The sequence below is a fragment of the Onychostruthus taczanowskii genome, unplaced genomic scaffold (genome assembly GCF_017590055.1).
Source record: "Onychostruthus taczanowskii isolate IOZ18803 unplaced genomic scaffold, ASM1759005v1 scaffold56, whole genome shotgun sequence".
Lineage (NCBI taxonomy): Eukaryota > Metazoa > Chordata > Aves > Passeriformes > Passeridae > Onychostruthus > Onychostruthus taczanowskii.
The window spans coordinates 3,544,749-3,559,267 of NW_024503235.1; the positions used below are offsets into that span (position 1 = coordinate 3,544,749).

General features: G+C 53.3%; 1 protein-coding gene across 1 annotated transcript; it reads right to left on the bottom strand.

The window, feature by feature from the left end:
* Positions 1-6,278: 6,278 nt before the first annotated feature.
* On the bottom strand, positions 6,279-12,264 carry SF3A3 (splicing factor 3a subunit 3). Its single transcript, XM_041417528.1, is given in 16 exon segments — positions 6,279-6,558; positions 6,890-6,945; positions 7,225-7,315; positions 7,680-7,790; positions 7,903-8,067; positions 8,519-8,693; positions 8,804-8,871; positions 9,285-9,353; positions 9,687-9,825; positions 10,184-10,266; positions 10,391-10,482; positions 10,839-10,911; positions 11,296-11,401; positions 11,808-11,860; positions 11,986-12,033; positions 12,104-12,264. Coding segments are annotated over 16 exon segments (1,503 nt in total). The 5' UTR covers positions 12,200-12,264; the 3' UTR covers positions 6,279-6,480.
* Between the last annotated feature and the right edge of the window lie 2,255 nt (positions 12,265-14,519).

Consider the following 14,519-nt stretch of genomic DNA (forward strand, 5'->3'; position numbering starts at 1 on the left):
GCCTGAAAAAGCTGCTCTAATCCCCAAACCTTTCAAGAATTGTGGTGCTGGGGTGTATTTTTGAGATAGAACAACTCTTGACGTGAATACACTGACACTGGGCTGAAACAAAGTAAACACACACCCCAAACGCTGAGCTGCGGTTTTGCTGTACCAGAACAGGCACTGCAGCGTGGGAAGGGCCGGCTGTGGGAGAATGACGTGGTTTTCACCCACCCCGTCAGGGCTGGCACTGCTCCATGAGCGCCAGCACCGCCGAGCCTCCTTGCTGGGAAAGCACACGAGGCTCCAAGGGCTCAAACCCAGCCAGCCCAGCTCTGCCGCCCTCCCACAGGTCACACTGTGTTCAGCCACACTCGACACACCAGCACCAAAGGGGGCTGACACAAAGACTTTAATATTTTGCACTCTTTTCTCTAAGGAACCCGTGGCAGCAGAGGACAGTGGTGGCAGGGAACGGCACTGTGCATGTGTGTTCCAGTGGCAGCATTTTGACCTCTGGCAATTCTGCCTGGCCAGCTCCACCCGTGCTCTGTGTGCTCACCTCTGGGCTCTGCCTTCAGCAGTAGAGAAACACAGATGTGAAACAGGATAATCTAAAACATGAGATGCTTTTAGATTAATCCCACTTCCCTGCCTAAGGCTGAGAGATGAAACTCTATTTTACTATTTTACTATTTGACATACATGGGCAAAAAGCATTTCAAAGCCAGAGTGCTTTGGAGCAAACAGGTTAGAGGGGGTACAGGGAGACTGTGCCACAAGCAGGTCATTGATTAGAGCAGCCCCTGTGCCTCAGTCAATGCAGAATTTTTTGGGTTTTAAGGAGGCCAAAAACCCTCTTGTTCCAGCTCTGAGGTCCCCATTCCAGCACCACTCCCAGGATCCACAATTAGCTTGCAGGTCTCTCAGACCTACAGGATTTGGGCAGGGTTGGGTAGAATCCCTTGATGTAGCTTTCTAAGTGCACAGATTAAGTGCTTTTCCTCTGGGAAAAGGGGGAATCTTTGTTTTCAAGTACTTAAACTTTACTTTAATGTCAGGACTCACCCATGCTGGGATGGTGCAGGATTCAGAGTGCAGCTTAGGGGAGGTTTAGGGTTGACAGCAGGGTCCCATGCAGGGCAAACAAAGTGACCCCCAAGGGTATGCAGCTGCCCATGAGCAGATGAGAAGGCCCCAAACACTTTGTGATGGGACAGGGACAGTACAGAGAGCATTTGCTTAGCAACCATGGCTGAAGTCAGAGAGCAGCAGGATCCCGGTGATCCTACAGGAGCGGCTGCAGAGCTGCCTGGCTGCTGCCTACCCCCAGAGGGAAGTGGAGACCCTGTAATTCAGGAGAAGGACCATCCCACATGCCATGACCTGCAAGAGTGGGGCCAGTGTTGCCTGCCCAGCGCTGTTGACGTGAACTTTGCCATCCAGTTTCAGACAGCTGCCTTTTGGGGTGGCTGGGCAGCACTCCTGGTAGCAGGCAGCCTTCATCCCACCAGCACAGACTGGTTTGGCAGCCTTGCAGGCTTTGCTACATCCTGCCATGTAATTCAAACCCATTTTCTTCATCTGGAAGGAGAGAGACATTAGCCTGGGGGTCATGCCGAGCCTTTAGTATTAGCATTACAGGAATACAATGCTCTGCACCCCCAGGCCATACCTCACAGAAGTCCTGTCCTAAAATGCATCTAGTGATGGTCTTCCTGCCTTTGAAGCACTGGTCCCCATGACAGGAAAATGCTGCACACACTTTGCCCTGTGAGAGAAAGGACTGGGAGATACCATCTGTCCATCAGGACAAAAACTGTATTTAAGGCAGCCCTTCACTCCCAGGGCTCCTCTCCACCCCCCTCTGTTCTGCTGGTATTTGTGCTATCAGGCATTTTAGATCCAGAGATAAAGGAGTATTCTGAAACTGCAAGAAACTACTGAAAGACCAGCAGAGCAAGCAAGTTTCAAACCTCTTTTTCCTTCCTCTTAAGAGGGCTCTGCAAAGATAAGCACCTTCCCCTCCACCAGGCTCAGGAAAGGGCTGCAGAGCTCAGTGGGTCCTCACCCTCCGTGCTGCTGCAGGAAGGCTCATGCCATGGTCAGGTCAAACTCTGGGGAGCAGCCTGATGGGCAGGGACAAGGCCCACTGGACAGGGCTCCTTACTTCCAGTGCTCATTCAGGATTCGTCACCCTTCCAGAGTCAGCTTTTTCCCCCATAAAGCAAACAGAGGAGGGACCTTTTCCTGTGCCCTGCTCAGGTGGGTGGAAGCTCAGCCATCCCAGCACCACAGAGCCCATGGACTCAGCAGCCTCCTGCGTGGTACCTACATTCTGGGGGGGAGGCCGGGGGGTGCTGGTGGTTGTCAGCGGCACGGCGCTGCTGGTGGTGGGTGGCAGGTCACCTGCAGACACACAGGAGCCCTGTGAGGCTGGACACACAGCCACACAGGGACACATCCACCAGCACTGCTCACACTGTGCTCATTGCTGCCAGGGCCACCCTGCCCCTCACCCAACTCCAGGCACTCCCCAGGGCAGAAGAGAGGAAGATGCAGCCAGAAGAGAGGAAGATGCAGCCACAGCCCCACCACGCTTCTGCCCACTAGAAGAAAGCAGAACAAGGCTGGGCCATACCGTAGGCAGTGGCGTTGAGCTGCAGGCAGAGAGGGCCAGCACAGCACTCCAGGGCACACTGCTGCCTGCTGCTGCTGCTGTTGGTGCTGCACGGCTCCGCGCTGCACCCCCTGCTGCAGCCCGCGGTGTAGTTCGTGCTGGAGAAACGATAAAGCTGCAACGGCAGAGCCAAAGGATAAAGTAAGGACAAGTAAAGGATAGAGTGTGAAGAGGTGCTGCCATAAAAGAGTAGAATTAACAGTCAGGCTGTCAGAGAGGAAAGGGAGATGGACACAGATTTAATAGAGCAGTGTCTATTCCTGAGCTAGAGAAAGGGAAGGTTTTCCCTGGTGCAGCCCCCTGGCAGCTCCGTACCTGGCAGTGAGTCTCATTGTGGCAGGTGGTTGTTCTGTTGGCATGGGCTCCATCCTGGTAACACCTCTCTCCGGAGCACTGAAAGCTCTGGCAGGTTTGCTGGAGAGACACCAGGGTGTCACCCTGCAGCAAAGCTCCTCACACAGCGCTGCAGGGCTGTCCCCAGCCACAGCCTCGCTGTCCGCAGGGGCCACCCCCACCTGGCCACCCACTGTGCTCCCTTCCACCACAGGAGATGCTCCCATGGCACTCCTGTGACCAACCAGCCAGGCAAGTGACACTGTCCATAGGGCTGCAGTGGCCCAGCAATACCCCTCTTTCCATTCCTTGCCTTACCATTGTCTCTTCTGCTCCCTTTAGAGAGGTGTTGGTGGCCTCCAGAGAGGCATTGTTGGTGACAGCCACCACCGTGGCTTTGTTGGTGACCACCACAACTGAGGTATTCCTGGTGGCTGCCAAGGCTTCCTTGGTAGTCACCACCATGGCATTCTTGGTGGCTGCCAAGGTGTTCTTGGTGGCCATGGTCACCACTGAGGTGTTCTTGGTGGCCATGGTCACCACTGAGGTGTTCTTGGTGGTTGTCAATGCTTTCTTGGTGGCCTTGACTACCACTGAGGTGTTCTCAGTGGCTGTCGAGGTCTCCTTGGTAGTCACCACCACCATTGCATCCTTGGTGGCTGCCAAGGTGTCTTTGGTGGCTGCCAATGCATTCTTAGTGGCCACAGAGGTGTTGGAAGTGGCCACCACAGCAGCATTCTTGGTGGTGGCCACCACCATGGCATTCTTGGTGACTGCCACCGCTGCAGCATTCTGGGTGGCCACTGAAGTGTTCTTGGTGGTCACAGCCACCAATGAGGCCTTCTTGGTGGTCACTGTCCCTCCCAAGGCTTTCTTGGTGGCTGCTGAGGTGTCCTTAGTGGCCATCACCATGGTATTGGCAGCTGTGCTGTGCTCTGAAAAACAAAAGGCTCCTGCTTGGTGAAGGAGACACCAAGGAAAAACATCATCAGCGAGCCCTGTGTCCCTTCCTGAGCCATGGCACGGTCCAGAGGGACCTGTGGGAAGCATCTGTCACACTGTGGCTGGGAGCTGAAATGGCAGTTAGTAACAGGATGTCCCCAACAGGGTCCACATGCAGCCACCAGCTGGGCAGCCCAAGAAGCAGGTCAGAGCCAGCTGCCCACCCCAGCAGCACTGTGTGTGTGGGTGTCACAACAGCCTCTCCCTCCCACTTCCAGCCATATTTCCTGGGAAGAACAGGCTTTTATGGGGGCTAAACCATGAGGAAAGGTTCCTCACGTGTCCTGCAGCTCTGTCCTACAGAGCACAGCCTGGAGAGGACAGACACAAAGCCCCTGGTGCACCGTTCTGCCTTTGCCCCACCTCCTGCAGGGCCCCAGATTTCCCCTTGGCATACAGAACTCACCTGCTGTGCCAAGAGAGTCCTGAAGACAGAGATGCAGAGCCAAGATGCAGAGCAGCAAGCCTGGAATGGAGTGGGAATGCCTTGAGAGCAGCACACCTGCTGCCTGCTTTACCACCCAGCAGCACAGGCAGCTCATCCTTGAAACAGATAAGCAGGGATACTCCTCCACCTCCCCAAAGCCCCAGGTGACCTCAGGGAGGCCTCTGGCACAGCCCCCAACAGCTGGGGCAGAGATGGAGCCAGGATGGGGGACAGACAGACAGACACTGCTCCCTGTGCTGCACCACAGCCCCATTACCTCGAGTGGGGGGCACGAGCCCTCGGTGTCCAGCCATCCTCATCCTCCAGCAGACCTGGCAGGGGGAGAGGGCTCAGAGCTCACCAGAGGTGCAGGGGGGACACCCAAAGCAGCTCTGCTCCAGTGCTCAGCCCCGGGACAGCCAGGCACCCCCTCCTGAGAGGCTCCCCGAATCCACCGAGGCTGCCGCGGCTGCTGCCGGGGATGGGGAGCCCCGGGGAGCTGTGTGTGCTGTTGGTGTGGCAACAACCCTCCCTGGAGCTCACAGGCAGCACAGCCCTGCAGGCAGCTGCCACGAGCAGGGTGGCACAGTGAAAAGTGCCACCATGCAGCAGTTTGCTGCTGCAAGTGAAGATGTGACCTGGCTCCCCATCCTCTATTTGCATTCCAAATGTTCACCTGTTTTGCTAAGGAAATGGTGGAGGATGTGACTCCAAACAGGCTCCATAGCCAAATTCTCCAAGGAGAATGGTAATACTCCCCTCCTGTTTTATGATTTAGACTCAGTCACCATTCCCCCAGGACCTGGAGGTGCTGAAGCTCATTCAGAGACCTCCAAAGCTGTTCCCCCAGAGTGACAGAAAGAGCCAGCTGGCACCTCACCCTGCAAACCAGCCCAGCCACCACCCAGAACAGCTCTGGACATCCTTCCTGAGCCCGGTGCCAGGCCAGCCCAGCCCCAGGGCAGGCAAGGAGCCAACATCTGCCTGACACAGCCCCATCCCAGAACAACCTTCCCCCCAGGCAGCACTGACTCACCTGCCTGCTCCTGAAGCCCCAGCACAGCTGCAGTCACTGCAGCACGGGAGCACCTGAGCACTGCTGTGGCACCTGCCCCACAGCCCAGCCCCACCCTGGCAGCCAGCCCCCAGGGAAGTGTCACATGCAGCTCCACAGGGGCAGACACAACGAGCCCTGCACAGCAGAGGAGAAAGGGCTTGTGAGGCTGGACCTGTCACACAAGCCACCTCTGCACTCAGAGGACTGGGGGACACAACTGCCCCTGCCACACGTGATGTGAGTGCCTCTGCACAGTGGAGCTGCAATTCTGGAGGCACCATGAATCCACGGGGTATGTACAGACACCTCCAAGTGTGACACCAGGGGACAAGGATGCTCCTGAAGCCACAACAGGCACCTCTAAACAGTCTCTGTTCCCATCTCCATCCTCCTGCACCACAGATGGAGCTGCACATGAATGACCTACCAGGACATTCAAGCCAACAGCAGTGCCACAGAAACCACCCCAGAGCCAAACCTGAAGGTCAGTTGGTAGTTCTCTGAAAAGAACAATGGCCAAAGCTCCCCAGGGAGACAGACCCAAGGTAAAAACAGTTCTGCAAGCCAGGTGAGCTTGTTTTTTAAAGAAAACCACAAGTTCACACCAAGATCTAGAAACAGGACCAGTACCTGTGAGCACAGTGTCCACGTGCTTCAGAGTCAACCCTCACCATAAACATTTCCAGCAGAGTGGAAATGAGAGAAGGAATTGTTTCTGACAGCTGTGTAAAAAGCATTTTAAACACACTGTAATCAAAACCCTTCCAGTGTATGAAAGAAGACAAGTCTCTCAGCACTTCCTAAATTACAATTACTTTATTTTTCATGGTATTTTTTAATATAAAACAATGTCACAAGTCTAAGGGGATTACTAGAAAGTGACTCTATAAAGTATTGAAATCTATATTCATGCACATACAAAATCCAGACAGTGAAGAAGTCAGAGCTGCTGCCAGATCCACTCTCTCTGCAGATGTGTGATCCTTCACCTGGGGACAGCTACAGCAGCCCTTGGCGCTTCAGGTCTTCATAGGTCTTTTTATTCACCACATTCCCACTGGAATCCTCATATTCCTCCTGGAACAGAACCAACAGTTTAGAGACAGCACTCAAATGTTAGCTCCAAGAGCAGCCACTGACCATGAGCACCCTGCCAGAACATCTGTGCAGGAAGGCAGGCAGTGGATCTGCTAGCAGGTCCTGGGAGAAGAGCTCAGCCAGGGCCAGAGTCCTTACAGGTTGTACTACAGATTTTACTTCCCACTTTTGCCCTGCACCCTGCTGAAAAATGGCTTTGGAACAGAAGTTTAGGAAAAGGCACCAGAGTAAGTGAGGACACTGCTCACACCCAGGAGCAAGGGGTTCCCATGGACACAGGGGGAGACACTGAATGCCCCTCACTGCTCACCTCTGTATCGGGCTGCCACCTCTCTGAAGCCTTCTGCTGTTTCAGCTTTGCCCACACTGCAAACACAAACAGGATCTATGTCACTTCCCTTGAGATACTGGTTTCTAAAAAATACACACATGAGCTTTCTTCCCTCCCTTTCAAATCCAGGAATGTATCTAACATCCATTACAAAGTTATCATTCCACTGCATGCTAAATGAAAGGCACCGAACTGCTGCAAGCAAGACTTCAAACAGATTGTTCAGGATGGGACATGAGACCAAGGTCCAAAGCCACTCCCTCAGAAAAGGTGGTGTTCTTTAACATGTTCCATGTTCTGCCACCACTACTTACACGAGACTGCATCCTCAATCTGTGTGACATTGGCAAAGTGTGCTGTGTTGGGAATGCCCAGGCACCGCATTCCGTGGGCATGTCTCCACTCCTGGGGCAAAGACATGAGATCAGTGTGAGAGGGAACACAGAGTGCAAAACATACAATCACAGTACAAATCTACCAGTCTATAAAAACATTATTTTCTTGTCCTGCAGACAGTAACACCACACCAGGCATCAACAGCCACACTGCACCCATCAGAGCTGAGCACTGGAATGGGTGTTCAAACAGGCAGGGATGGTAGCAAAAGAGATCTCTGTATGCCTAACACGATCTCTGGGTCCTGTTGCATGGCCCTGCAGCACAAGCTCAGACCCACATGGCAAAAATGCTGCTCAGGGACCCCAGGGACTCAGCAGTGACTCATTACAATGGATACAGCAGGACTGCTCCTGCAGTGAGTGTCACTTACTGCAAAGTGCCTCTGGAACGCCTTGGGCCCTCGGTAGGTGTAGTTACCACAAATCTCACAGTTGTAGTTGATGTTCAGACCATGGAGTTTATACAGCCAGTATGGGATGGGCTGGAGCAAGGAGACAGCAGGATTAGGTCACATGGCAAAGAAACTCAAACAGAGAAGCAGCGTGGAGTCAGTGACCTGTCCCACTTCTCCAGGCCTGGTAAGTCTCAGTTACCTTCCCATCCCAACCAAGAGGCAGATTTTTAGGATTATAAATGATTTCATTTTCTTCATCTTCACTCTCGCTCTCACTGATCTGCTCTTCCTCCTCCTCCTCTCTCTCCTCCCCTGTGCGTGCCTGCTTGCACTGCACGTTCTCGTGGGTGAGGTGTCTTTGTTCCTGAGGGAGAGAAAGGAAAGGATTGTCCACACACCATGGCAGCAAAAGTCAGGGAAAACTCTTGTAGCCAAAAACTCCCTCAGCGCACAGAGGGAGGAAACAGAAGACCAGCGTGAAGCACGGAACTCCCACCTTACTGAGCCCAACAGTTTCAGTTTTTAGTGCCCTGACATTTCCTATTTGCAAAGAATGAAACCTTGTATCACCTATTAGCACTTTCAATGTTACTGCAGCAACAGCCAATCCCCTGAAAACAACCCCCCAAAACTGAAGGCAAAGGAGCAAGGCAGATCAAAGTAAAGGTTTGCAGTACTTATGAACAAAACAGATGTGGTGCAGCACACTGATGTGATGCTGTCTGTGGAAGCACTATGCAAAGATAAGGACAACATTCCAGTCACTACTTGACAGCTCTGAAATAAAAAGCTTAAAAACAAAATAAAATACTTACTCCAAGAACTTCCACATACTCATATATCTGAGCTTCCAGGAATGCAAGATCTTTATTTCTTTCAGTGTCCCTGAAACAGATGAGGTATCTTCATTAAACACACAAGTTCAGCACTAATTGGTCCAACATAAAAAGCTTTCACTGCTTGGTTCTTAATGTTTTATCTTTCAAACATCTTTAAGGTAATTCTAGTGCAAGAGAGATAGCCACACAAGCATCCCAGAAAGAAATGTGATCCAGGAACACCTCAGAAACTGAAAGGAACTCTACAAAATTGCACCTTACCCGCCACACTTCAGCCCCAGAGCCAGCAAAGCTGATTTTAACCTGTCCAGTCCCAGGGAGGCCAATTCCTGTTCAATTAAATAAACCACTGTAAGAGACAAGCTGTTCAACACATACAATATGGATATAGCCCACTTTAGCTTATTAAATATAGCTCTTAAATATAGCTTATTAAATATAGCTAAATACAGCTATTAGCTTATTAATGAAGAAAAAACCCTGATGAACAGTGTTTAAGAAAGGACTGTCAACAATGTACCCCTGCTCCCAGGAAAATGAGGAATGTGGAATCTAACCAGACCTTTCAAGTTACACCCCCCAATGGGAGAAATCACATCATCAGCACCACCAAAGTTTTACCCAGAAAGCACAAAGCCAGGGACAAAAATACAGCAGTAAAACTACACAAAAAAAACCCCAAATGATTGAACTTCCTCCTGCTCAAAATGCAGGCAGTAGGTGCAGAGCACTGGAGACATACCTCCCAGGAGGAGAAGGCTGAGAGGTCCAGGTGGGCACCAGCATGGGTGAGGGCACTGCTGGTCTCTTTCTGCCAAAAAACAAATAAACACATACAAGAGCTGCACAACAAACTATGACACTTCTAGCCACAGATCATTTTAATCTCAAGAAAAGCAGTTCATTTCACAGAGAAAAATGCTCTCACTAAACAGAAAATGGAGCAGTAGTGAAGATGCAGAATCAGCCAGTCTGAAACAATGCTCGTTTTAAAGCAGTTATGCTGGGTTTTAAATTCAGTCAGTATCACCCTGCACCCTGGTGACACAGAGCTGCAGCCCTCACTGTCATGGTCACCCCCAGCACAAACGAGTCCCACAACCCCCTCCCAAGCACAGAACACCACCAGGCTCAGGCTGCTCACCGGCCAGCCCGGGAACGTGCCGTTCTCCCACTTCTTCTCAAACTCCGTCTGAATTTTCCCAAAAAGTTCATTCTGGTCCAGTAATGGTTTCACTCGATCTGTGTAATCCTGCAGGTACTCAAGGAGCATCTCAAGATACCTGGCAGGGGAATCATGAGCACAGGTAATTAATTCACTGTCACCCTCTAAGCACATCTTTGGGCAGTCACTACCCTCCAGGGCTGCAGAGGGACGTGACCAAGGTCAGGCCAGTTTTCCACACAGGATTTTCTTGACACAACAGTTCCAAGGGTACATTAAAGCTCTTCCTCTGAGCTGAGTGTGGCTCTCCACATCTCTGCTGCACTGCAAGTTTGCTTGGGGCTCAGACACGACTGAGCTCAGGAACCCAATTTATGTGAGTTAAGTTTGGCTGTTAATTATAATCTCCACAGCTGAACACTTCAGAAGCAAATTTCTTCTCACCATAAAGGAAGCAGGCAGGCAAACAGGCTCACCTCTTGTATTCGGCATTTTTTCTCTCCTTGGGAATATCGAAGAGTTGGTCAAATGTGGATAAGTAAGTGATATAATCCAATTTCTATGAACAGAAAGTCTGAGTCAGAATTCACACACAGCCAAATCAACATCCAGCTCCCAGAAAAGAGAAGCCCAGCCTGTGCAGGGCCTGGAGATCCCTGGGCCCACACACAGCTGCCACTCACCTCTGAGGATTTCAGGTTAATGTACTTGAGGTAACAATCATGCAAATCCAAGTATCGTCCATACCCCTCCTCGTCTGTGAACTCCACCAGATCTGTAGGAAAGATCATGAAAAGCTTTATTACGAGCTTAATATTCCCTGCTTATTATACAACAGTTTTTGAACTGGAAAAGGATCAGCTGTGAAGTCATTTATGCTAAAGGAAGGGGCTATCATGCCTCTGACACTCATTGAGCAGCCCCAGCTGCTGCTCTGTGCAAGCACCAGAACATTCCTCAGGAACAGCAGCCTCACTAAGAACATTCCAGGGACTGCAGTTCAGAAGCATTTAGATGACAGGAAAATTTTCAGAATTCATTTAGTAAACAGGAGGTGAGGCCCTGAAACATGCAAACCAGATCAAACAACATATTAAATAATGCCAGAGCTCGAGCACACTACAAACTTACTCTGAGCTTCTTCACTCGGGTTGTCTCTGGCCTTCAGCAGCTCCTCAAACTCCACTGACATAGGAACACAGATCTGCATGGGCAGACACAAGGCACACAGTAATTTACTTCAGCTCCTGCCCCAGAATAACTAATATAAAATCACACAAGGTGGCAAATAATGAAACTGCAAACAGAAAAGAGACTCAAAGCTTTGTCACCTTTCTTTCTGCACAAAGATAAAAGTGTGGCTTTAGCCAGCGTGAGAAAGGTGAGATGTGATCCCAGCTCAGCTGAACATCCCTGTTCTAGCTGTGAGTGTCCTGCACTGCTCCCTCACATGCTCCTGACCCTGAGCAGCTGTGCTGAGTGTTCTCAGTACTTGTGTGTTAATGCAATAAAACTGGGGAAACAAAAGCTCTGTTTCCTGTAGGGATGAGACCCAACAGAGCACATCTCACCACAGGTAACTACTCACCTCATTTGGGTGCTTCCGGTGAAATTCCTTAATTTGCTTCAGTCTGTTGTAAAACTCTGCAAATTCATTTGGCCCGGAAATGGCACTGAGTTCCTCCTTACGCAGGCTATGAGTTGATGGACAGCAACAGATTACGAAGGGAAGGGAAGGGAAGGGAAGGGAAGGGAAGGGAAGGGAAGGGTGACACTGACACAGCCTTAGTCTGGGTCTGTGCTGCAGTGCCTGACTGCAAACCTGCGAGCCATGGGGGCCCTCCCAGCCCAGCAGGCTCAGGGGCTTGTGGCTACATTCCCCTGCACAGGCTGCAGCTCCTGACAAACCCCCGGAGCAGCCCATGACATTAACACAACACAACAAAACGTGTCCATCCAACACGGATGCTTGCGGTGTGCCCTCGGCTCCTGCCCTGCATTTAGCCACCACATCTCCATTCGCGTGTTGCCTTTAGACATTCACACTGACTTCAAACAGCAGGGCACGCTCAGGCACCCGAGGGCCCCGGGCACACTCACCCGTCCTTGTCGTCGTACAGGTCCCGCAGGTTGCCGCTCACCTCCATGTACCTCTGCGGAACAAAGGAGAGGCCCGGGCCCGCCGAGCCCGTTACCGGGCCGGGCCCCGCTCGCTCCGGGGAGCCCGGCCCGCCCACAGCCCCGGCCCCAGCCCCGCTCCCAGCCCAGGAGCACTCACGTCCTGCATGGCCCGGGTGCGGTGGTCCGAGTTGATCTGGTCGCGGAGCTGCGGGGAGAGCAGAGCGGTGAGCGCGGGCCCGGCAGGCGCCTCCCGCACCCCCAGGCCCCGGGCGCACCGTGGACTTCTTGGTGAGCATCTCCTTCACCATCACGTCCATGAGCCGCTCCCGCTCCTCATGGTACCGCCGCTGCTGCTCCAGGATCGTCTCCATCCCGCGCACGGCTCCCGCTACCGCCGGAAGGCCCCGGTAAGGCTCCGGTGAGTGTGAGGGAAGGTTCCGGTTCCGGGGCGCTGCACCGTGCTCCGGGCCGGCCGGCAGGAGGCGGCTGCGGCCCGGCCGTGCCCCTCAGCGCGGGGCCGCGTCCGAGAGCGGGGCCGCGTCCGAGCACCGTGTCCGAGAGCGGTGACACAGCACGGTGTCCGAGAGGCAGGGCAGTGTCCGAGCCCGGTCTCTGAGCCCAGTGTCCGAGAGCGGTGCCGTGTCCGAGCACCGTGTCCGAGAGCGGGGCAGCGTCCGAGAGCGGTGTCCGAGAGCGGTGTCCGAGAGCGGTGCCTTCTCCGAGCACGGTGTCCGAGCCCGGTGTCCGAGAGCGGTGTCCCAGCACCGTGTCCGAGCACGGAGCAGTGCCCGAGCCCGGTGTCCGGGAGTGGTGTCCCAGCACCGTGTCCGGGAGCGGTGTCCCAGCCCGGTGTCCGGGAGCGGTGTCCGAGCACGGAGCAGTGTCCGAGCGGCAGGGCCGTGTCCGACCCCGGTGCCCGAGCGGGTGCTCGTGTCCCAGCACCGTATCCGAGCACGGAGAAGTGTCCGAGCCCGGTGTCCGAGAGCGGTGCTCGGTGGCACTGAGTGGCCCCCGCTGCCGGTTTGTCTTTAGGGCTGCCCCGGCCTGGAGGCCTCTCGGCGTTGCCCGGTGCCGGGCCGGGCCGAGCCGTGCGGGACGCGCTCGCAGCTCACCGTGCCCGGTGCCTCGGTGCCCGGCAGCGCAGACTTTGCTTTCAGCCGCACGATCACCGTGCTCCCACAGCCACCCCTGTGGGTTTCAACTGCCTTCTTCAGATCCACCCTAGATCCAAGGGTGCCTTGCCCCAACACTGCCAAATGCAAAGCAGTAATTACATTTGCACTCACCTTATGTGAATAAGTTATTTGTATTTTTTCTGCCATGCACAATAAATTACGCCAAAAGCAAGAAAAAAAAATGTTTTAATTAATGGCAGACAAAGATGATCCTTCATTGAGGAGAGGATGATGCTGCAGGTAAGAATATTGCCTTTAATTACTCCCTTGCGTTATAGGCTGCCCTAAAGTATATCACTTTTTTCATGAATGCCTGCCTAAAAATAAAAACAGAGATATGATTCTGAACTTCGTGTTCTTCCATTTCTCTTCGCATGAAACTTCATCTCTGGAAAGGGAAGGAGTTGAAATCCAGCAATGTTCCACCCAGCCACTTGGCCTCCTTATTTTGGGCTGCTGGTATCAAGAGTGGAGAGGAGAGGATCGAGGTGGGACAAGACCAGCCCTTGCACGCCCACCCTCCTGCTCATCCCACAGATGGGAGGAGGTGGGAGAAAGTTGGCCCAAGAGATTTGGCCATTTCATTTCAGGACAGCAGCAGCCTGTCAGGGGCCGGGAGCTGAAATGCAGAGAACCACAGAATATCCTGAACTGGAAGGGACCCATGAGGATCATCAAAGTCCAGCTCGTGGCCCTGCACAGGACTCCCCAGGCAGTGGTTTGAACCTGGCTTTGCCCATCAGGGCTGCAAATGCTGTCCCTGCCCCACAGTGGTGCAGGAGAGCACAGCTTGGGCAGATTTGGTCAGGCCAGGGTCTCTTTCTACCCCTGCAGTGCTGCCCCATGTCCTCAGCAGCTTCCCCACTCCCACCTCACCAGCACAACAGCCCTGGCCTGACCCCCCTCACACTGCTCCTCGTGCTTAATAAAATTTCCATGACTGTTTCAGACCCACACTCCAGAGTCTCGGGGGATGTTTGTGCATGACATCACCCTCCCCCTCCTGTAAATCAGGCACTGGGCCATGTTCAGCCATGACCCATTCATGACAGGGATAAAATCCAGATGTTCCAGTGCTACGTGCAGCTGGGTCATTTCCTTTTTTGGCTAAAAACGTGAGGCTCTGGAGGCTGACTGAAAGAGGAGCCTGGGGGCCCCTTGTACAGAAACCTTTTGCGGTTAATCCCTGGAAACAGCGCTGCAGAAATCCCGGCTTGTGCTGCTGCTGCTGGAGGACAGGCTCAGCTGGGAACCTCTGGGCTGGAGCTGCTCACTCACCCTCCAAGGGCCAGCACAGCACCAGAGCCCAGCCCAGGCCACAGGGCAGCAGCAGCAACAAAAATCCTGCTAGAACTCCATCAGGCAGCAGAGCAGAGCCCTTGAAGCAGGCACAAACCAGTGCCATGGTCCTGCACAGAGGCACCCCATGGGCTGTGCCCATCCTGCCACTGGAGCAGCACCCACGGGAGCCCAGCCACTGTGCTGGGAGGGCTGGAGCAGGCAAGTCCAGAGCAAG